This window comes from Achroia grisella, unplaced genomic scaffold (assembly GCF_030625045.1).
Source record: "Achroia grisella isolate CSIRO2021 unplaced genomic scaffold, CSIRO_AGI_Agris_v1 utg1174, whole genome shotgun sequence".
Classification (NCBI taxonomy): domain Eukaryota; kingdom Metazoa; phylum Arthropoda; class Insecta; order Lepidoptera; family Pyralidae; genus Achroia; species Achroia grisella.
The window spans coordinates 344,866-368,523 of record NW_026712590.1 but is presented as its reverse complement, the minus strand read 5'-3'; the positions used below and the strand labels follow the sequence as shown (position 1 = coordinate 368,523).

Below are 23,658 nucleotides of genomic sequence, written 5' to 3'. Positions count from 1 at the left end.
TGTTTTTTAAAGAAATACGAAAGACATGCGTATACTGTACAACCATTTTTGCAAATGTTGACATAGATTTTTTTCATTTATTAAGCATTGCAACAACAACGACGAAACGCTATCAGCCAAAATAGGGCATCACAAAATGAACTTATTACTAAAACTGGATACAAAGAAATTTAGTCCAGAGCATAGGCATCGTTAAAGGTAGACAATGTGAGTAATCTCAATTTATGCAAAAAGTAAACGTGCAAATACTTAACTAATTATCTTACAAAACTTAGAATATTGACAGCGAATTCCCTATTACACTAAAATGGAAAAACAGTGGAGTCTCTAACTAGAAATTAAGTTTAACAAAGTTTTCAAAATATACAATGGAAAAATATCAATGGAAATACTGTAAAAATTCTTCTTTGATAAATAATATCAAATATTATACCAATCATCATACAAATCCAACCATCCGTTTAGTAGTGAAAAGATAATAAAACAGCCAAACTGACACAAATACACTTTCGCAATTAGAATCATACACTCTCTATTTAATTTTAATTATAATGCTTAAAAATACGAAAATGCAACTATCGAATACTTTAATATATTTCTTATACTCGTAAATTCCAAATTTGAATATTTGAAACATTCTATTGAGTGCGATGGTCATTGTGACCCGAGAGCGCGCGAAGGCCAGTCCGCCGTATTAGTTTTTAATAAGTAATTGTACATTAAACCACGTTACCAATTTCGTCATGAATACACGTTATTTTTTTCTCTCGCCTCGCTCCGAGCAATCTCGTTTTCTCGAAAATAGATCTAATATGTTGAATATAATTAATTTTATACCGACTCGGTTGATCGATGCGTGTTACTTTGCGTTCCTTTTTTAAAGTATCATTATTTTTAAATTACAGTGTATTACGTCAATTCGTCTAGAAAACGGAACGTTTTTTCATTCGAAATTACTTTACGCGAATTTCGCATGTTCGATGAATTTTTAAGGTGTAATTTTGAACGACTGACCATTTAATTTATAAGTAATTGTAGTTTAATAATACGGAATAGATGAAACTAGCATATAATATTATCTAATGTAGTTCTATGTAATTTCCTAATTTTTGACTACAACCAGTTTTGATGTTAACGTTATTTTTTTACTTGTTCCAGATGTTACTACAGTTGGCTGATTTCGAAGACTGATTAATATGTATAATAAGCCAACAAGGAAATGATCGATTCATGAATATCCCCAGGTAATAATAATCGATTAATCATTAATACGATTTTTATATTTAAAAACAATGAAGAGAAAATTTAAATTCAAAACATTCCACAGCATTCAGCTAATCTTACTGTCAACAAAGGACTATTGTTTCTTCTCGATACATTGTTTCGATTTAAATCGAAATAAAATGAATCACTGTTATGATTCGACACTAAAATGTATTCAATCAAATTTGATTGTTTATACAAAACTTGAATATTCGTATTGTTTACAGGACGGACTCGTTTCAAGTCCTCGTGGGAGTACAAACAGTGCGATGACTACTGCGATGGCAGCTCACCAGGACTCTATACACGAGAGACTACAAGCGGCGCCTGAAGAACCCCTATTCCTTCACCATGGCTCGGCATCTTGGTCTGAACCCTCCGACCATCAAGAGGAACATATCACAGACATGTCTCCATACTACAATATGCCAAAACGGAATAAAAGAAAGAATTTTAAGCCCAGATGCGCACCTAATGCTAGCGCCTACTCTGATGACTCAAATGGTGAAAACTGTGATGAGGCAGCTAGTCCAATTAACGGTAATGATAGGACTTCACCAGAACAAACAGTTGATGAAGAGAAAGAGGAAGAATATTCTAAAATTGGTGTCAAAAATTTTAGTCTTCTCAAAGGAGGTGCTGTTGATCTCAGTAGAAGGTTAAGCATCGATTCTAATGAGAATATAGATACGAATTACCAAAATAGGTTACCTGAAGAAAAGAAGGTGGATTCCTTTCAGCGTTCTTATATACATAGTTTACAGATAAATCCAGAAACTGAAAGGGATCACACTGTATTAAATTTTAGTAGTCTACAAAATAAATCGTTCTGTGCCAAAAACCCTTTTGCTATATCTCAATTAATTAAAACTAATTCTCCTCCAAGAAGAAGGGAATCTGATTCTGACGAGGAGAAAGGTCAGGATATAAACGCTAATGACAGATTAGAAGGTCAAGAGTCCATGGATGTTAGCGAGTCCCACCAAAATGGTGATACGTCAAATGCTACAAACAGAATTTTACGGGATTATGCTATGAACACTATGAAGGAATTACTGGGAATATATGGGTTGTCTTCTAATGAAGTTGCTGATGCCATAAGTGGGCAGATTAGGGCACTGGAAGCACTTCAAGGTCAGTTTTCTTATTTTTTTTATTAATATTTAACTTAAATTCTTAATAATAATCATTCATGGAAATTTATTGAATACAAGACTAAAAATCTTTAACATTTTGCTTCAGGAAAACCATTTACTCAGCTTCCTTTAAGCCTGAAAAGACGACACGACTCAAGTATGGATGACGGAACAGAAAAAAGTATTAGAAGGTCATCATCGGCGACCGATGATGAGGGTTCAGCAAATATTACCCCACCTAAAACCCCTGATGACGATATGGAAGTACAAAGGTAAGTTACAACTATAGAATAAGTTGCTTTATTCATAAATTGAAATGGGAGTGATAAATTTTGTCTCATAACTTTTATTTATAGAAAAGGGTTAGCTCGTAGAGACTGTGAAATATTTAATGTAAAAATAGAAAAACCTCACGTAATTGTTACTTATTTATGTAGATAGTGAATTATTTACTGTAGGCTAAAGAGAAACGTTCTTATTATTTCTCATAGACCTTATGACCGACGTAACAATAATATGATAATTACTGCAAACAATATTCTTTATCTCCAAAAACTTTTGACAGACAAAGAGCTCTACAAATTATTAACCAGCAGTCGATGCGGTTATTTGGCAGATCTCAAGCTCAAGAGGAAGAGGGTAGTGGTTCTGATGACGGAGAGCAGACTCTTGACTTGAGCGTGTCAAGAGACACAGATGGGCAGGTGAGAAATTTGATTTTTTTAAACTAAACTAATAATGCAGCTAGATACTGTAACTATATACATCCAAAGTATACATAATAGTTATCATTATAGGGAGTCAAGACAAATCGATGCAAAATTTGCTAATTATCTGATTGTGTATGAATAATATTTATTTTTATAAACAGGAACAATCAGCGACTTCAAGCGCCGGTAATAGTGTATCAGAATTTGACCAACAAAATATGCTGATGAGAAAAAATTTAGAGGACTTGGCAAATTTACAAATGCAGGTTAGTAGTAGTTAAGTGTACATATGTTTACATATTAGCACAACCACAGACTATAATAATATTTAATCCACTGTGATCCAGGATAGATAAGAAGGATAAGGTCCAAGGACATGGATCCTTTGCTATAGGTTGATTGATGAATCTATTTTATTACCAAAAAGCAAAGAGGCTTAGTTGCTTTTTTGCTTTGAAACTCTAGAAATAAATAAACCCTGTCGCTAGATTCTTTTATTAGTGCTATACAAACAAATACTAACATTAGATAAAACTTAGATGCTAATCAGACTAGAGATGTTTCAAAATATCATTTTTTGGTTATAGGGTTTCTTTCAAAAGCAATCATCTTTGGAAGCTGACGATTCACAAGAGAGAAAACTGCAGGCCAGTGGTAAGTTTTTTCATATATATTTTCAATAACAGGAGTTAGATCTAATGATCCCTGGATCGTTGGAACTTATAATATCTACTCCATGTCTTTCATTGACTCTTCATCGTCATTTCTTTCATCTCGTAAATCTCTGAATTGAAATTTAGTGAGAACTAAATAGGGGTACAGTATCTAATTGTTCACTGATTTATTTAATCAATTCAACCCGATAAATCTCCATGCATCATATTGATAGAGTAAAAAGTCATCAAACTAAAGTGATCCTTAATTAAGATACTCTAAAACCCTAATAAAAAAATAATTTGTTTTCCGGGATATTACTATATTTTAAAAAAATGTAACAATACGTCTCTACGACAATATTATAGTAAACAGTTATGTTTTAATTTTTGCAAATTAGCATCGAGTTAGCTTTGGATTGTTAGAATTGTGCAAATACGTGAAAATAGGCCAGTATTACTTCAACCTGGAGGTTATATTTTGCTAAACGTTTTCTCTCGTCTGCACAATTAGCATCTGTCGGTCATTACAGCTTTGTGACAAATCTCTGTGGATCAGCTTGAAGATGAGATACTTCTGAGATCTTTGTTTAGTGATCTATTAATTTATTTCCATTATTTCTATAATTATAATTATAATAGCGATCAAGCTAATGAAAGGTGACAACGATTGCTAATATATATATATGAACGTTTAATTAATTATGTTGCATTGTACAAGTATAATGTAGTGACTCACAAACACTAGTAAATACACATACATAAAATGCACCTTGTTTCAACGTGGAATAGAAACAGATGTTCATATTATTCATTAGCATTTTGCAAATATTCATGAATGGAGTAATATGCTTTAATTATTAGTAATTGTTTTAACATGTTAGCAAATTTATTCTACTTATATTCCTTTTCTATTATATCAGGCAATTTATTATTATTGACATAGGATAAAGGCCGGAATTATGCATTTTTAATTTTGATGTTGTTTTAACTACATTATTTTTGTAATGTGTCTAAACCTATAGCGTAATAACTGCGGACATTATAATTTCACTGCCTTACCCTTCTTGCAAGCTGGATTATTCATAGATATAAGAATAACGGGGTCGACACAGAGGACTTTGTGCAAAGTCTATTTTGATAAACTAATGAGATAAGTGTAAGGTAAACGCGAAAAAAGAGCTGGAATATTCATGAATTCTAAAGACGTAAGGGTATCATTGAAAATTATATGGTACATGGTAATGGTTACCACTTACCATACACAAGTGGACAATCATATAGATAGATAGATATATAAGAATTTTTATTTGTATCTTAGTACACACATATATACTTAATCATAAGTTGTATAACAATACAGATTATTTAAAACAATGCAATACAATAAGGGTGAATCTGCATGTATGTGCTATAGCAATACAAAATGGTTATCAGCTATGTCTTTGAGGGTGAATGTACGTTTTTTAAAAACAAAAATAATCTGAACCAAATAATAAAGGAACTTGAAATTAGGAGTTACGCAATCAAATTCCAGTTACAAAAAAAAACTGTATATGTCTTAGTAACAACGTTGGTTAACAAATATGTAACGGTTCATTATTTATTCGAATACAAACATAATTTAAATAATGCAAGTAAATGACCATAGAGCGCCATAGAGCATACGTTTTTACAAAAATATCATTGATACTTTACATGTTCCTGTTAAAACTGACATGGCACTAATTTATTCTGTGATCGGGTGTTTCGACTGTTTTCTTCTCAATTAAGAATTCCAAACAAATATTGAGTTTCATGTACAGTGAACTTTTAGAATATATGGAGTGAGAAATTTGACATGACTGTCTCTCAGTGAACGTTAATTAGTATAAGACATGTGCATACATTACCACCACATGTACAGAAGTGGAATGCACAGTTGTTATATCGGTAATAGTAAGTTACATGTATTTTTTTCTAAATTCATTGAATATTGAGATAACCGTAGGGATAAAAGTAGGGATGTGAAAAATCTATTATTGGAAAAATTAATTAAATTTCTATTCGATTTTAATATTTAATAAAATCGATTACCTATTTTTTTTTTATTAAAGACATTTAAAAACCAGGCCCAGGTTTAGGCGTGTGACAAATAAATGGATATGGAAAAATAGATCATTATACTAACAAAAACAATCGTTTAATTCTGTAATAATTATATTTTATGCCGATAAAAACTTCATTCACATACATATACAAAAAATTGATAAAGAAAGCCAACCATAAAATTATATTAATTTATTAAATTATTTTAACCGTTAAACTATGTATATATGATTATACAAGTGTTTAATAACATTTCCCACTTCCCATTTCACACCACACAAACAGACGCCATTTTTATTGTTTTTTTTTCATTAATTATTATTACATATAAAATATACATGGATTGAAGCTGAAAATCAGTGATTTTTTTCTGCAATCAATCATACAATCTGAGTCTACGACCTTTTTCTATTACTATTAATTCGATATAATGACACAAACTTATATCGGCACCATGTATTGTTCATATTTATAAAAGCATAATTACGTGTGATTGGTAAATATAAAAAAAAACTATTTATCTATGTATCTAAGCAGTGCAATGAATCGTCCTGAAAAATAATATCTTATTAATATTATAAACTCGAAAGTTTGTGAGTATGTTTGTTACTGTTTAACTCAAAAACTACTGAACGGATTTTGATGAAACTTTACAGTAATATAGCTTAAACATCAGAATAACATACACGCTACAAATTTCAAGCAAGTGAAACCGCGGGCACAGCTAGTAATATATAGAACTATAACCAAACCAAAATAACATTAAAACAGTTCAGTAAACGTTTGTTTCAAGGTTCAGACTTTCATTTAATTACCTTTTCTGTATGTTCACGTAATAATGAAGTGAAACTGCAGCGCAGCTTTATAACCTCGACAATTGTGTAGTCGGTTCGATGCCGAGATTGTCCCTATTAGGAAATTGCAACTTGTATGTGTATAATTAGAATGCTAGTTTTAGATTACAATTTTTAAACTAGAAAGCTTACTTTTTTATGTAATAGCAAATTGACGGTATACCTGATGGTAAGTGGTAGTCATTGCCATACATGAACAGTATTATTCATTTCATTCATAATTTAAGAGCTACGCTCTTGTTGGTAGAGCTCTTGCCACTTTCCGCGATCTTCCATCATGCTCTTTAGTTCTTGATACGACACGACTCCCATTTTTTCCTCAATTTGTTTGATGTAGCTATTCCTTGGTCTTCCCCTCCCCCTCTTTCCTTCTATTTTCCCAGTATTATGGACATCACATTATCATGTTATGCCCGTGATACCACTCATGCGCTGTCCTTCCGAAAGACTAAAATGTCATGCCTCTTATCCTGTAATTTAACTATTTTATCTCTCCTAAATACTATGTAGTAAAACTAACTAAAACTGTAAACATTTTTAGTATATCTCCTATATACTAAAAACTATTTGCAGTTTTTTAGTGTTACTTGAATTTTCAAGGCATTGTAAATTCTACTGATTGATAGCTCGTAGTATGTATCTATACACTCTAACTATACTGAATTTACTAATGGTCTCCGTGGTCTAGCGGTTCACACTGCTTTACTTTCGATGATCACGGGTTCAATTCCTAGCACGGTACATTTGTCTATTATTTATGTATCGGTCCGGGTGTATTCTGTGTATATTATGTATGTATATACAAAAAAGAATCTAAGTCGTCTAGTACCCATAACACAAGCTCTGCTTACCTTAGAACTAGATGACGTTGTGTGAATTGTAGAGGTATTATTATTAATTTAGGGTCAATTTAGTATAAGTTTGGTATGAAACAACATGTAACAATATAATGCGTGTAATAAAAATGTCATTGGACACAATTCCTCGTAGTTTTTGGCGAGGCGTGTACCCTAGCGACCCTAACCGTAATTGTAGAAACCTCGGCTCCTCTAATCTGCTTCAATAGAGGCAAATTCACTCAATTGAGGACTGTGAGCCACTGTCGTTAATAAAATCTCGTCGCCACAGTTTACTGGGCCGGGAAACGTTTCGGATGGTTTTTGTGCATTGTTATTATACACTACATAATAATAATAATACACGCACCCATACATACATACACACACAGTGAAAATAATAATAATGATTTTAGGACAATGCACACAGCGCCGTCTAGACCCAAGTTAAGCTAGCTAGAGCTTGTGTTATGGGTACTAGACAACTGATACAATTAATAAAATGTTTGTTTTTAAATACAAACAATCATACTCTTGAATACAATTTTTTGTACCGTGCGAGGAATCGGACCCCCGACCATCGGAAGTAAGGTGCTGAACCGCTAGACCACCGAGGCCGTTGATTGATGTTTAGACTGGAATAGACATATGACTAATCCATAATCCTACTAATGTTATAAACGTGAAAGTTTGTGAGTATATATGGATAGATGGGTGTTTGTAACTTCGTGACACAGGTTCTTCGGATACTAGTATTCCACAAATCTGTATTTTAGCAATTTTTACATGCCTGTTTCACTTTATATTATGTCTATGTTTTTGTAAAAAAAAATATTTATGTATATAGGGTTCTCACTTCCGATAGGTCGGAAGTGAGAACCGTAACAGATAGGTCTGTTACTACGAAAAAATTAGTGCTTCAAATGTAGCACATTGGTGAATGCCGTAGTACTCGCCCGTCGCTCGGCACCCGCCGCTATCCTGGGAGGGGTCACAGATAGGCAAATGCCGTTTCCCATTTACTGAATAATGGTCTAGTTTTATCGTCCGGTGCTCGGCGATTTGTTGTTTATTGACGTGCGACAACGGTTGCGACACTGTGTATGTATGTTAGTTAGGGTTGTCACTATGTGATATTCTCCTGTATTGGTGTTTGCGCTTGCGCTAAAGTCTCATCCCCATATTTTTTTTTATGGATGATATCTAAATATATATAACTCAAAGGTGAGTGACTGACTGACATAGTGATCTATCAATAGCCCAAACCACTGGACGAATCAGGCTGATTTAATCAATTTGGCATGCAGGTAGATGTTATGATGTAGGCATCCGTTAAGAAAGGATTTTGATTAATTCCATCCCCAAGGGGATGAAAAAGGGGTTGAAAATTTGTATGAAACTTTGTCAATTTTAAACCGATCGGGCTGAGACTTTGCATGCATAAAGCTACTCGTACTATGACGTAGGCATCCCCTAAGAAAGGATTTTGATAAATTCCACCGCTAAGGGGCTAAATTAACGAGAGCGAAGCGGCGGGCTATAGCTAGTAGTATATAATATCGTAGAAAGGTTATGAAGGATTTAATGACACATATACATATACGTATAACGTGAATGTTTAAAATATTATTTCATTGTATTAACAGTTCTTGTCACAATTTTTGTTCAGTTACATTGCACATATATTAAATATAACCTTATATCTATATGACCATATATCTTTGAGATTTATTAAAATTAAGTGTAAATATAATTTATTTTTAATTTATATTATTTAAACGTGTCTATTTCTAACCTACAATATAAGTATTATAACACCTTTATACAACTTCTTCATTGATGGTTCAGTCATTAAATATCTCAAAGACATCATTACCATACGAACTCATCTCGAATATAGCACTTTAATGTATTAATGCCAACTCACAACTATGTACGCAACATATCATATATTAAATTTATTGTTGTTTCTTAAGAAACTATTACACTATCTGATATATGAGACTATTATATGTTACAGACAAAATTTCGGGACTCTAATCTTGAACATAGGATAGAAACCAAATTATGTAATGTTGTTTAAGATAATATCAATTTTGAATATTAAAACTATATCAGAACTTATAAATTCTTAAACTATATATATCTAGACATATTATATAAATTTAATTTCAACACATTTTAATGTTTCATTGTTGTGATGTGTTCACTTAATATACTTGAATTCCAAAGTTCGCCCCTGTAAAATATCTCATTATTTCCATTAAGCTCTCTATTAAACATTGATATGTGTTTAAAACATATTAAAAATGCTATTAATATTATAAATATTAACACTTGTGTATGTCCATGTCGAGTTGTTTATACGTCTGTAACGTTGAAACGACTAAACAGTTTTTTATTAATTGTTGTGCATTTATGTTAATTTTTGTAGTGGCAAAATTTTAAAAATAAATAAATTACAATACATTAGTATTAAATTCGACATTTGAAACCGCGGTTTGATGTATGTATACATAACTACGTAATTTCCGAGTTTTAACTAAACAAATGTACTCACAGTTTTTAGGCCAAAACACACTATAAAACAAAGAAAGACGAAAACATAATAGCCGTGGTCCATCATAATTACAGTGATTATCAAATTCTAAACTCTAAACGCATTAGATCATAATTGCTTTGATATATGCCATACTTTCTATTGTCAGTTTGAAAACATTTTCAACAATTGTATTGTATTGTAATACATTAAAAAAAATATTTTCATCCAAAAGATTGTTGTGGATACGACTTGCATATTATTTTTTAAATAATAGGTTAAACATTTATTTTTCATATGTATGAAATGATTATAAACCTAATAAATCAGAAACAAATACACATAGACATGACTGTTAATTAAAATGGGGTAGTCGGAAATATAAGATAACACTCAATTTTTTTTTGTTTCAGTCAGATTTGATTTCACGAACTTTTCAGGGTAGTAAATCACTATTCCATGATGCTCTGACAGCAAGAATGTAATAAAATGTTTAATTCATGGCCATTTCAGAAACTTGTAATAAGTCAAATTCACCGTCAGTTCGAAAAATAGTTGAGCCGAGAAACTCTACCGTCACTTTTTTAATATGCGATTGTACTACGTTAGTTTAATTACAATATTAAAGCTTAGTTTAGGGTGAATACAGTGACCATTATAGCATATATTTTAAATGTATTATGTACGGCACAAAACAAAAAATAGGCATAATAAAAAATATATATATTTTCATATTATAATTGCAAACTGTGTTTTTCTGTCTGTTTTCTGTATCTTTTCAAAAATAAACGGCTGAACGGGTCTTAATGGAAAATTTGACATAAAGATAAATTATACTATAACGACGTACATAGGTTATCTTTTATCTCAAAAACCAATCGGTTTGGGGGATGAAAAAATGTGCATAAGAGAAAAAATATATATATATGCATATCCACAGAATCACAACGCGCCAAATAAATTTATCGAGTATGACATATCGATTGTTAGATAAAACCGTCGATTATCTCATTTTCCAACTTGCGTCTCACTCGAACGGTATGGAAACAATACGCCCGTCTCTTTCTCCACTGGAGCGTGTGATCCCCGGGCGATAGAGATATAATTTATTTAAAAAATCTTTTAATTATAGTAATTAAAAATTCGGCTTCTTCTATGTTAACGTTGTTTATAGCGTGTTTGTGAATATTTATCAATTTTATATATTATTACGTATTCTTTTAAATAACGTTTTGTATTCATTAGGGTTCATATATCTAATATTAGAACGACTCTATTGGTTTTGCATATTTTTTTATATTACTGGAATGCAAGCAAACCTACTGCCAATTTACTTGATTACAATTGGCAGGTTTTGGTGTAATCGTGAAGATTTTGTGTAAATTGTTTCTATATTTTGATCTATAAATTGTAGTCTAATTTGAAAACTGAATTAAAATGAACTTCAAACCTGCAGGTATTAGTAAATTATCTATAAAATATAATGTATCAGTAGCTGTGCCCGTGATTACATCCGCGTTAAATTTATAACCTATAATTCTGATAACCTATATACTGTAAAGTTTTATCAAAATCCGTTCAGTAGTTTTTGCGTGAAAGAGTATCAAATATCCATCCATACACACAAACTTTCGCGTTTATAATAATTATTAAGATTATCTGTATGTATCAAAATGTAGAAGCTTTATATACGGAACCGTATATCCGAGGTCACATCACACTTCATAAACAAAAAAGTAGTTAGGAGTGTTATAATTTGGTAGGCAGTCCCGATGCGAGTATATTAATCGATTAATTATTCGATTAGCTTGTTGTACTTTAATTAGATTTCGATTCAGCGTGTTTACAACACAACTTTATTCGTATATGGATTTAGATGTAATAAAATAACTATATTTTTAACCAACCAGTCGGCATTCCTTTGATTTGTCGGTTAAATCAAGATCGCTCTCTATTCCTACTTAAGATTTAGTTATCTTGTTAGCCGACCTCTCTATTTCTTTGTTAATTGCGTGTTGTTTTGCGTAAGTACGATTTTGAGTTCGATTCTGAATTTAGTCAGTTTAAAATGGAATTTTATTTATTGTTGTTTTTTTATATATTTTAAAAAGGCTAGTTTGTCACGATGGCTTGATGTTTGTTAATTTTTGACGCAAAAAGTACTAAACGGATTTGAATTAAATTTTATACACTGATAGTTCATATTATAAAAAACACATGTACACGCCCCCGGACAGAGTTAATGTTCTTATACAAATAAAGAAAGAGAAAAAGAAAAATAAGCCTCATGTTCTTTATTTACTATAAATAATTTAGTTAATTCCATATATTAAAACACAAACACAATTTTGACTAACACAGCTGAGTATTGAATGTTACCATCAGTTATAACAAAGTACCTGTAGACAAGAACAAGACGCGTGTATCCGTTGCAATCTAAACTATCAGGGAATCGAACCAGCGACCGTGCGCTGTTCGCATCAACAGTCTTTTGTTAATTAACTTAGGCCGCGTATCCCCGTCTCGGCCACCGGATAAGGAAATCAGTGGAGACGTATTTGCATGGCCATTTTTTTCAACCAACTTCAAAATAGGAAGTTTTTAATTCGAAAAATTTTTTATTAGACTATTTAAAAATTGGCGACCTCAATTTCATGTGGCATTCTCTACCAACAATATGTATGAATATATTTAACAACAGTACCTTTGTAAATCCTGAGACGATTTTGTTAATTAGTTTTGACACGATTTTTGAATGAGCAACGATTTTTATTTGTTTGTGTATGTTCGTATGTCTAGAAATATAGCAGAAATTACTTGATATTATCTTTATGAATATGGTATAGATAGATTTGTCTAATTGTGATATTTACTTAGCCTCACATAGTCTAAATTAGTCCGATGAGGTTGCATTATTATTAATATAATTTATGATTAATAATAATGCTTATAAAATAATCATCGAAAATGAATATTCTTATAACAATTTTAATATATTTTAATTCTACCCATAAATCCGTTCTGCCTACATCTAACGTACGGCACATATAAGGCGAAGAGAACAGAATTAAAAAAAAATCACACCTCCACGTATTTAATGCGCGTATAATTTCTTTGTGGCACCGCGCAGAATGTGAGCAGACGTCATAAAATATGCATTTCTTCGGATGCGTGTGCGCCACGCATACAGCTAGACCCGTACGCATACAGCCAGACCCGCACGCATACTCGCCGACCAGACGCGTGCATGCACGTGCATACGTCGCGTATAGACTCATGCAACGCGTATAAAGACCCGCACACACGGCCGTCCGATCACAATAACTCAATCGTAATACAAGCGAAGCCCTTTGCATATTCATTTGGCTTGCAGTTTGTATCTTTGTATAAAATTATAATGTATTATATGGGTTGGATAGCGCTTTTTACGTTATAACACGCGAATGGCGATGAACTACTCTGTACCTACTTCATAATATCTTCAATGTATGTAACTGTATCTGATAATAATGAGATTAATCTAAACTAACATTATCTATATAATGTTAGTTTAGACTGATAATTTTATTTATAATTTAGTTTATCCGATAAAAATTGAAATATTTCTATAAATATTTCAATTTTTAACAGATAAACTCCAGAAATAATTAACCAATTAGAAAAAAATCATTTGCCTACATAGTAACTTACAATGTCAACATGTATCTTTAAAATACAAAGTTAATAAGAAATTACTTATTAATATTTACCTTAAGTTATACTGTACAATAAAGTGTTAGTATACACAAACAAAAAATATGTATAATATATACTATCTATTAACCGGTCTATAAAATAGTTTCTAATGAAGTTTACAAAAAAATATATAGGTACTAGTGTTGAGATATTAAACATTCAAATTCAAAACTATTTTTTAAGTCGATTCCCAAAAAAGAAGAATAGAAGAAAGAAATTTCGATATGAGTCGAACAATTAAATAATAAAATAATTAATTGAATTTAGAACTTCTTTTAAATCGATTTATAAAATAAGGAGACATGACCTTTCGATACCAATTAAATATATATAAATTTGAATTTATATTTGGAAATATAAATTCAAATTCAGAACTTACTAACTTTTAAATCGCTTCACAAAACAGGAGCACAATGAGTTTTGATTCGAATTCGTACGATTACATTACGTCAACAATCGATTATTTACGATTTATAAACATACAACAGACGTCTAGGAATCCGCTACTATCTGAATGTTAATGCAAAAATGCAGACTTTATATTTTATACGTGGTGGATACACATAAACACATTTGAATTATTATGTTGCATTGCTATTTTCCGGATTCATGTTTTGTGTTTGTATGTACATATTTTTTAAAATATGACGCGTATATATAGTGTTTTCGGCATTCATATGCATACTATGTTATGAATATGTACACGCTGGCCACTAGTAGAGGACGATAGTTAGCGTCATGACGAAATCACCCAGAATTAGCCTTGATATTATCCAGGGGAGACTGCGTGGAGGTCGACCGAACACAGTACATTAGTTACGTTTGCTAGTAGTGGAGCCACTTGCCTATATCATAATCACATTCCCTAATTATATAGTCATTTATTATATTATTCTAACATTTTTGTATTCAATTTGCTTATGTACATATGTTAGAACAAGTAGCCTCGTCTTCTAGTAAATGCAACCTCGTCGAGAGAGATAAATTCTTTTTTGTCATATAATTATTTGAGTTAAAAGAGAGAAATAACATCTATATAAATAAAATTGTAGAATTAGGTGTAGCAAATAAATAGTAAATAGACAATTTACTGTATCTTATAAATTATGAATCATGTGATGTCTCTACGTTACCTCACTATATACATATAATGTAATTTATACACAAAATTATATTTTCTGTCACAAATATGAATAATTCAACTAACTATTCAATATCTGTCTATTTTTTGTATGCACATTATGATCGGTGTTTCATTATTAATTGTTTAATATTAGTATACTAAATTTCGTTAATATTACATGGTAACTAATACAAGTAAGCATAAAACTATTTTGACGCAAAATTTGAATAGATAATCATTATTATATATAATCATAAACAAGATGATGAACAGCTTAGCCTAATCGAAAATATACATAAATTAAAAAAAAATATATTTTGATTCAGAATGTTCCACTTTAGAAGTCTGTTTTAGTAAAATAGGAGTAATTTGTGCCGGCACAGCTGAAACTCAGTTAAATGACTGTCGATATAAAGTAATTTAACTAAACTAAAAAAAGAGCAAAGAATAAATGACTTTAAACATTCAGCGTTATCACCTGGTGGAAACGAATAAAAAGAATCGATCGCAATGCGAACAAAAGTATCGATTATCTGTGCATTAATCCATACAATCGATCCACAACGATGCTGTAACGTTCTCAATTGTATGCCTACTGCTGCGAGTTAAGTAAGGGACATTATTATAAATATTATTATGTTGCAATACGTATATGAAACTATATGTACTAAAAACAAAAAGATTATACTTCTAAAAATGTAAATGCATGATGTTAATAAGAACATACTGAAATATATACATTAAACGTTGAAAATCAAATAAAACGAGCTATATAGCTAGAGTTATAGCTAGTTTAACTAAACATCAAGATATAATAAATGACGAAAAACGTAAAAATCTTACGATTATATGGATATTATCCTAGATGTGATAGTCAGAGTCATTGTCAATAGTAGATGTCTTGTTGAAAGCAACACTTGACATAACGTGTTTTTAGGACAAGTGACAAGAGAGAAACTTCCGCCGTCTTTCGGATTTGATTTTGTAATCGGTGTTTTCTTCAAAATTGACTCTATTTAAAAAATAATACGCCCATTTTTGGCGTCGGCCAGAATTAAACTCGCGACCTTTTAGATGTCAATAGGAGTAGTATACCACTAAAGCACGACACTCTCGAATAAAAAAGTGATAAAGTTAATAAAAATCAATTACAAAGCCAATACGATAAAGAAGAAAAACCTGACTAAAACGTAAAAGAGAACATTAACAAGATCAGAGTTATTAAAAGAGACAGTGTAAACAGAGCAAAAAGCAAACAAGATCATGCGGAATCATTTACTCCAATCACCGGCGGGGGCGGATACCGGACAAAGAAGATTTACAGATGACTGCGAGATGCCGATACACACCATTGCGATAGAAATTACAATTTTTTAACTGTCTTTTAATGTTGTTAAGTCCACAATAGTATTGAATGTAAAAGTTATAATTCATATGTTTTGCTCTCATTTCAATTCCGGAATTTAATTTAAGCAATGTATTAAATTAAATTAATGACACAACGAACATAAATTAAATGGGCAATATCAAGTAGATGTGACAAGGTCGAATAATTCAATTTAAATATTGCTAAGTTTATTATTTTTTCATGTAATTGGAATGGCAAACAAGCTGACCACCCACCCAATGTTAAACGGTAACGTCGTTTATGTATATAGGAAGAGCAGTATGGCCATCACGTTATCATGTGACGCCCGTGATACCACACAGGGGTTACCATTGCAGACTAATATATTATATTCCATACACTGTAATTATACTGCCTTATGCTCTTCAATTGAAACACAGCTTAGAAAATAAGCTTCTTGGCTAAAATAGGTGAGTGTGAGGTACCCTCGTAGACGATTTTTTAGAGTCTAAGTTATTTTATGCAATTATGATATACTATTTATTAATATATTGTCGTATACATGTTTAAATATCATGTTATTTTGCCTTTTCAGAAAAGGATAAACGAAGTGTATTTTGATTTATGTCATTCAAACGTTAGAAAATTGAAAATATTCATAAAATTCCTCAAGTGGTTGAAGAACAACTTGCTTGTTTGTAAAGTTAGGTAAAACAAAAGGAATACACAACGTTATTAGCCCATTTTGAGCTATAAACAATACTACTCGTTAATATTACCTACGTGTATTAATGAGAAGCTTAGTAGTTCTACGTCGAAGGGAATACAACCTGTTTACCGAGACCACTCTACAAGATACTTTTTTCCCGCGTGTAAAGAAATAATTATATTCATTGAATTATAATGTTCGAGCAAATAATATTTTCTCCATCACACCTACGTAAACGTTGCCTACCTACTTATTAATTAACGTCAACTCATCAACTATTTTGATCGATGCTTCATTATAATTCCACAGAATTCCAATTATAGGTATTCGAACAAGTTCCAATTGTATTAATTCATCTTATTTTCAATTGACATCGCATAGATCTTACATACAGTTGCCATCGGTACACGTAACAAAACCGATCGCCGGCGCAACATATCTAGATCCCTTATCGACCGATGGACCCCGATTTGATCTACGCATGCGTACGTTCATAATTATCTGTGCTCTTTCATTCGCCGACGAAGTTTATGACCGCCCGGGCCGTGTAAACGTCTCAAATCATATTGGCGAGTAATTAATAGTCATTACATACTGCATTGTACACAAAGAGAATAATTACCCGCTCTAATGACGAGTTAAAGCTATCGGAGATTGTTATGAACGATTTTTCCGTTACCGTAAAAAGAGTGGTAGCAAAAAAGGATGAACATAAAGTTGTATCGATGAAGTAGACCCAAGTAACTATCTGAAAATAAGACCCTGTTGAACATCAAATTTTAAATTATGAATACTAAAAAAAACAATTTTATATTTGAAATATTTTTGTCTACTCGAGAAATTGAGTAAAAATAACAAAAGTTAACGCCCTAAAGAATATACTCAACAAAAGATCTTATGCTATTGATGTAAATAACAATACCACATACTATTATCTGTACAGGAAAACGTTAAAACTTATTTCCAATCTCGGCAACAATGCCTAATCGATCGACGGAAAATAAAACTAGACACGTCGCACCTTATCGGTATATCTTAAAACGAAATATTGTAATAAAAAGTACGTAGAATTCTACAACTTTACTTAGGCAACCAACAAAATTATGTATACCTTAATATTCAGTCTTATCACAATGTCCTTAAGTTTGGAATTGGAACAAATATTTATTTTAACGGCAAACATATCTTGGCCATCACATACATTGAGGTAATGAATATGGAATGGAAGGAATATGATTCATCTCGTTTCGGTCTTCGTACAAATCGGGAATGAGATTCAATTTTAACTCAATTATATATGCAGGAACTTCCATAAACGTAACGTATTCAATTTTTTATAAGCACACACGAAAATGTTACATTTGGTAACTCCATTTGAAGATGATCTGTAAAGTTTTTTTTAATAAAACAAGTTTATTCGGTTGTTAATAAGCTAAGAAACTGTAAATAGATACTTGTATGTAGTCGATAGATCTTCGTACATCCATAGCTCCGCCTCATTACCTCCTCAACAGACACAACCTCCTACAATACTACAGTGATACCAGCATGATCGGAACCCTCATTTCAATAAAAACCATTAATAAACCAATCAGCATTATATATCAAGTTACGTTGGACTTCTTCGTTCAAAGATTGGTGATATTTGTCGTTGGTAAATCCGACGATTTTCTTAACACCACCAGATAAGGTTTGAAACTGTTTAACGAATTGTTCTGTAACAGTAAATGGATCTGTTGTACTCTTGTATGTGAATTGGTGTGTGTGGTAACCGCATTTACATTTTAGAGATACTTGCACAGAGTAAATGTCAATTTAGTCCGGAGACGAGTGTACAAAGTAGATTGATGCAGTTATTGAACTTTGTATTATGATGTTCAAGATTCTTAAATTGGATAAATTGCTGATTAATAGTTTCATATCGGGGCTTTCAACGTTGTAATATGACTCGATGACTGGATTCTAATGCCATGAAACTTTGTTTGGATAATAAATTTTTGTACAAAGAATATTTATAGGATATAATTTGAAGTAATTTGCCTGCTGATTTATGCCTAATGTTTTAATAATATATTTTTAAAGAAATCCATTTAAGAAGCCTCTAATATGTATATACCTATGTATTTAACGTAAACTCTTTGACTGACGTAAACAAGTTGTTATTATTATCACTGGCGGTTCCTTATTAGCGATTATTATTATTAGCACTTTGCACAATTTTCATCCCTTATTTCATTAGTTCTATTTCAGCTCTTTCTAGATTATTTTTTATTAAAAGATCATACGCCTCATTACACAATCTATCATAACTTCAAATTCCATTAAGGTCTATTCAACCGTTTTACTAGAAAAGTTAATTAAATTAAATAAACAAGAATTCAATTCATTTAAAAATAAATCTTTTGTAGTATAATCAGAGCAGAGTTGCTTCTACCAGCAGCCGAGTTCACACGATCTCATTACGGTACAGCGGCGGTATCAACAGCGGTAGACAATTTATTTCTAGAGAATGCCATAATCCGTGTCTGACATTTAGGAGCTTACGGGAAATGTGTAAATGTCACCATTGTATCATTTGGACTGTACAAATTAAAGTTCTAATTGAAAGCATTTGGATTTACATAATCGTTAATGTGCTAATTGTTCACTCCTACATTATTAACAGTCCGTACTCAATACTAATATTATAAATGAGAAAATGTGTCTGTCTGTCTGTATATTTATTATTTTTTCACATTTGACCGGATCCTAATGAAATTAGACAACGAAAGAGTTTGTAATACGAGGACGTACACCGATTATCATTTAATAAAAGAATCAGACGAAGTTACGGGAAACAGCTAGTATAAAAAACTATATCATAGTCATGTTTTTTTAATTGTCAATAACTTCATAATATTAAAATAGGTTACCTACTTATCACAAAGGCATTGCATCCATCTATATCTTTTCTTTCTTTAATATATTAAAAAATCGTTTTATTTAAATAAAGATTATAACTAATGGGTTTACCGTTGTGGGTTTTAGTTTAACTAGAGGTTAATTAACTTTATCAAAATATTTTCCTAAATGTCTGGTATTACGTTAACCGATTTAAGTACTACGAATTAACTAGTCGGACCGTTAGCGGAAGTAGGATGGTAAGAGTAATTGACCAAACCGTCTACTCGAGTTTTATATGCAGATATACTAATCTCGTTTAATAGGTTCCGTAAAGGTACTGTTACATTATCATAACACAAAAATACCAAAGTCTATACTAATATTTAAAAATAATGATATGTCTTTCTTTTTGTTTGTTTAATAGACTAAACGGACTAAACGGCTGAAAGTATCTTAATGAAGTTTTTTTCGTAATCATTAATTGTATCACTAACATGGACATATTTTTCATAACAAAATAATTATATTTTGTTATCCTATCTAAACGATAGGGAATAAAATTCTGGAACCTTTGAAACCAATATAGTTTCTGAAATTCAATAGGATGGGTTATCTAAATTCATGCTCATTCTATCATCATCCACTAGTGCAACATTTAATTAATAAATCATTCAATCAAAATGTTGTTCATATATGTCTAAGTATATAGTATATTAAGTAAAATCTGTTGTACTCATAAATATATTTTTATATTAAATAAATAAGAATCGACCATAAAACTAACCTGGTGGTTAGCGACAAAAAACTTGCGATTTCACCATAATCAGTGACAATATTTTAAGATTCTACTAAGTTTCCAACTTCCAAGAAAAGATGAATAAATTACTCATCTTGTTTTGATTACTCAAACAATAACATATCTACATTGTATCACATATCTAACCATATATGTCTATGTCTATCTACACTAACATTATACTGAGAAAAGATTTGTTTTATTATTACTTTATTATATTTTCCAGTTTATTAATATCAATAATATAATATTTATATAAACTCAAAAATAACTTAAGCGGTTTCAAATATTATTAGACTTATAAAAGCTGCATTATTAGCGAATAATTTCGGCTATATTTTATTTTCAAGAAGTACATTTGGCAGTACTACACGTAATTTTGATTTAAAAACCAAAGTACTCCTCTCCAAATCAATTTAAAAGCCTTACAAAAGCGAGTTTTCTAACTAAAACTTATCAAACATAAAATAAAATAGCACAGTTTAGAAAATCTTTGTTTTTCTCCAGTAGGTTATTGAAATAAAGATTCCTCGCGATGTCAGGGCGGGTCGCTAGTATACAAATTGTGCTACAATATTGAAGGAAGTCACACCCTTTGTTGTGACTCATAAATCTGTAGATTGTGAACTTTCGTCGATCACAACGCGTGGTTCCGATGGCTGAGTTCAAAAACCCATTATGTAGAACATTATGAAGAGCCATTGTCTCGGCTGAATGGCCCGGCACAATATCTTACGAAATTTTCCTAAAAAACCACCAACGTATTATAAATTTGTATTACGTCCATTATCTGATTCCGGCTCCTGTTAAGATCCATTGTTTTTTTTTCCATTCTAAACTTCGTTAAAACATTTATACTGTCTGCATGTTTGTGTGTATCTGTTTTTATCAATGGATTCAAATCGTCGTATATTTTTCGTTGTCTTGCTTTTGAATATGTACATTATTTCGCTAAGAAAACATATATTTTTATTGTTGTTCGTTTTTCTAGAAGATTGCTATTGGTAGTATATGTATTTAAATTAATTATACTCACATTTTATTGTAATCTTAGTCACAAAACACGATTTTGTGTCCTACACTATTATATTCCTCTATTTAGATTATTTATTTAAATAAATATTTAGATTTGTATAAAATTTATATGTTGTATATATTTTATGCTACATCTTAAAGCATCGAATACGTTCATGAAAAGTTGACACTAGAAAATTCCACAAAATTAACTAATGTATTGATTATTTTGTATTTAATTACTGTTGTTGCATTCATGACTGAATTTGTTTTAACTGAATACATTAGGCCGTTAGCTTATTTGCCAGCTTGTTAACCAGTAACATAAAAAGTGGGACACCACTTCAATAGTTGTAATACTTTTCTAGTGGCTTTAGTTTTTATAAATAAGAGGTATTATCGATTCGCCTAAGGCTTCACAGAGTCTATGTCTCTTCTCAATCGTGAGTGACCTTTAATTGCCTCACAACTCGATCAACCAGTTAATCAAATCTCAAAGTGCTTTCATTTTACACTATCTCAAATCTATAAATTAAAGGCAATAAAAACGATTCCACAATCGTCCAACAATACATATTTATATTTCGCACAATCTCTTAAAAATCGTGAGCCATTAAACGCTAAGAACAAGTGATCTCTCATTAATAATACTCTCACTAAAGCCTTACCTATTATTACAATCTATTCATGCACGACTTATGTAACACCAAATTATCAGAGTATGTTAACATCCATTGTGTTGTCTACGTTAATCTACATAAGTATAGGTATTAATTCGTCTTTCAAAACGTTTCTGTAAAAAGCTGATGTGGTTTCGACAGAACGCACTGACAAATATACCAGCATCATTGGGACGGCATACGAATAAATCGGTATTTTCAATACAATAAGATGTACGTACACGATTTTGTACGAGTTTTTTTTTAGTAGAGGCGATGGCACAAGTGTCTCGGTGTCTTTTGTTTTGTAAATCTTTATTGAACGAAACAAAGACTCCTTCGGATTGCATTTATGGTACTCCACTCAGATTTTTACCTTCTATATCAACCTTTTGACTTAAAGCAATATGAGTAAATCAAAAATTAACATTATGCTAATAAATTATCAGACATCCACGCGGTTGTATCTCGGATACCAACAAAAGAATTTTCAAATGACCGTTACGATCCCAAATGAGCAATTTATCCTTATATCTTTATAAGCGCTTGCAGCCAATTCATTCAAAGGACTTAAAAATCAACAAAAACCGGTGATACTTAAAAAAAGAGTTGAAACCACAAAAGCACTTTCGTGATGCAATGTACATCGTAGTCAGCGATCACTCACAATAGACTCTCCGCAGTGACTTGGAGAAAACATTGATTAATTACCATAATAATTTATTTGATACTCCAAAACTTGATACGGGGAGGGGCCGCTAGCTCGACCCGCACGTTTAAGTCCAATTCGAACCAAAAAACACAGTGAATACAGACTAAAACGTAAACGCGCATGATTCGGCCGAACGGACTACAACGGATATGATTTTAAATATTTTTCTGTATGATGAAAACAAAACATTGTTATTTCAATATGATGCATGGAGGTGATTTGGCTGTTTCAAACAAAAGAATAAGTTTGATGGAATAGGCATTGTTGAATGTATCGTTAGTGGGATTGTTGTATTTAATAAATATTATGCATTCTCGGCTTTCTCCTCTTAACATTAACCTAGCTAGATTTCGTCAGCCACTATTTAATTCTCCTGAAATACTTTAATACTTTTACATTTATATCCATTTATAAATGTGAAAGTATTAAAGTATTTCAGTTATAAATAGCAACAATACCACTAAACGTACACTAGATATGAAATTGTTACCGTCTTTTTGTTCTACCAACCTGGTAGGGGTATTGGAGATATTACGCATTCAAAAGTAGATACCAAAATGTTGTCACATTATCCAAAATAATTTGTTTTGAAATTGTAAT

The 23,658-nt window shown here is 31.4% G+C and overlaps 1 protein-coding gene across 7 annotated transcripts in view; it reads left to right on the top strand.

Annotated features, from left to right (window-relative positions):
- Positions 1–1,158: 1,158 nt before the first annotated feature.
- The window catches only part of LOC131851716 (uncharacterized), a 34,994-nt gene continuing 12,494 nt past the window's right edge, over positions 1,159–23,658 (top strand). For 6 of the 7 annotated variants that reach the window (XM_059202263.1, XM_059202298.1, XM_059202271.1 and 3 more), the window contains exons 1-6: positions 1,159–1,244; positions 1,491–2,397; positions 2,506–2,671; positions 2,965–3,103; positions 3,271–3,375; positions 3,697–3,763. In XM_059202263.1, the coding sequence (XP_059058246.1) occupies positions 1,533–2,397; positions 2,506–2,671; positions 2,965–3,103; positions 3,271–3,375; positions 3,697–3,763 (1,342 nt within the window). In that variant the 5' untranslated portion in view covers positions 1,159–1,244; positions 1,491–1,532. The remainder of the gene's footprint in view (positions 1,245–1,490; positions 2,398–2,505; positions 2,672–2,964; positions 3,104–3,270; positions 3,376–3,696; positions 3,764–23,658) is intronic. The other variant, XM_059202290.1, reaches the window with a different exon arrangement.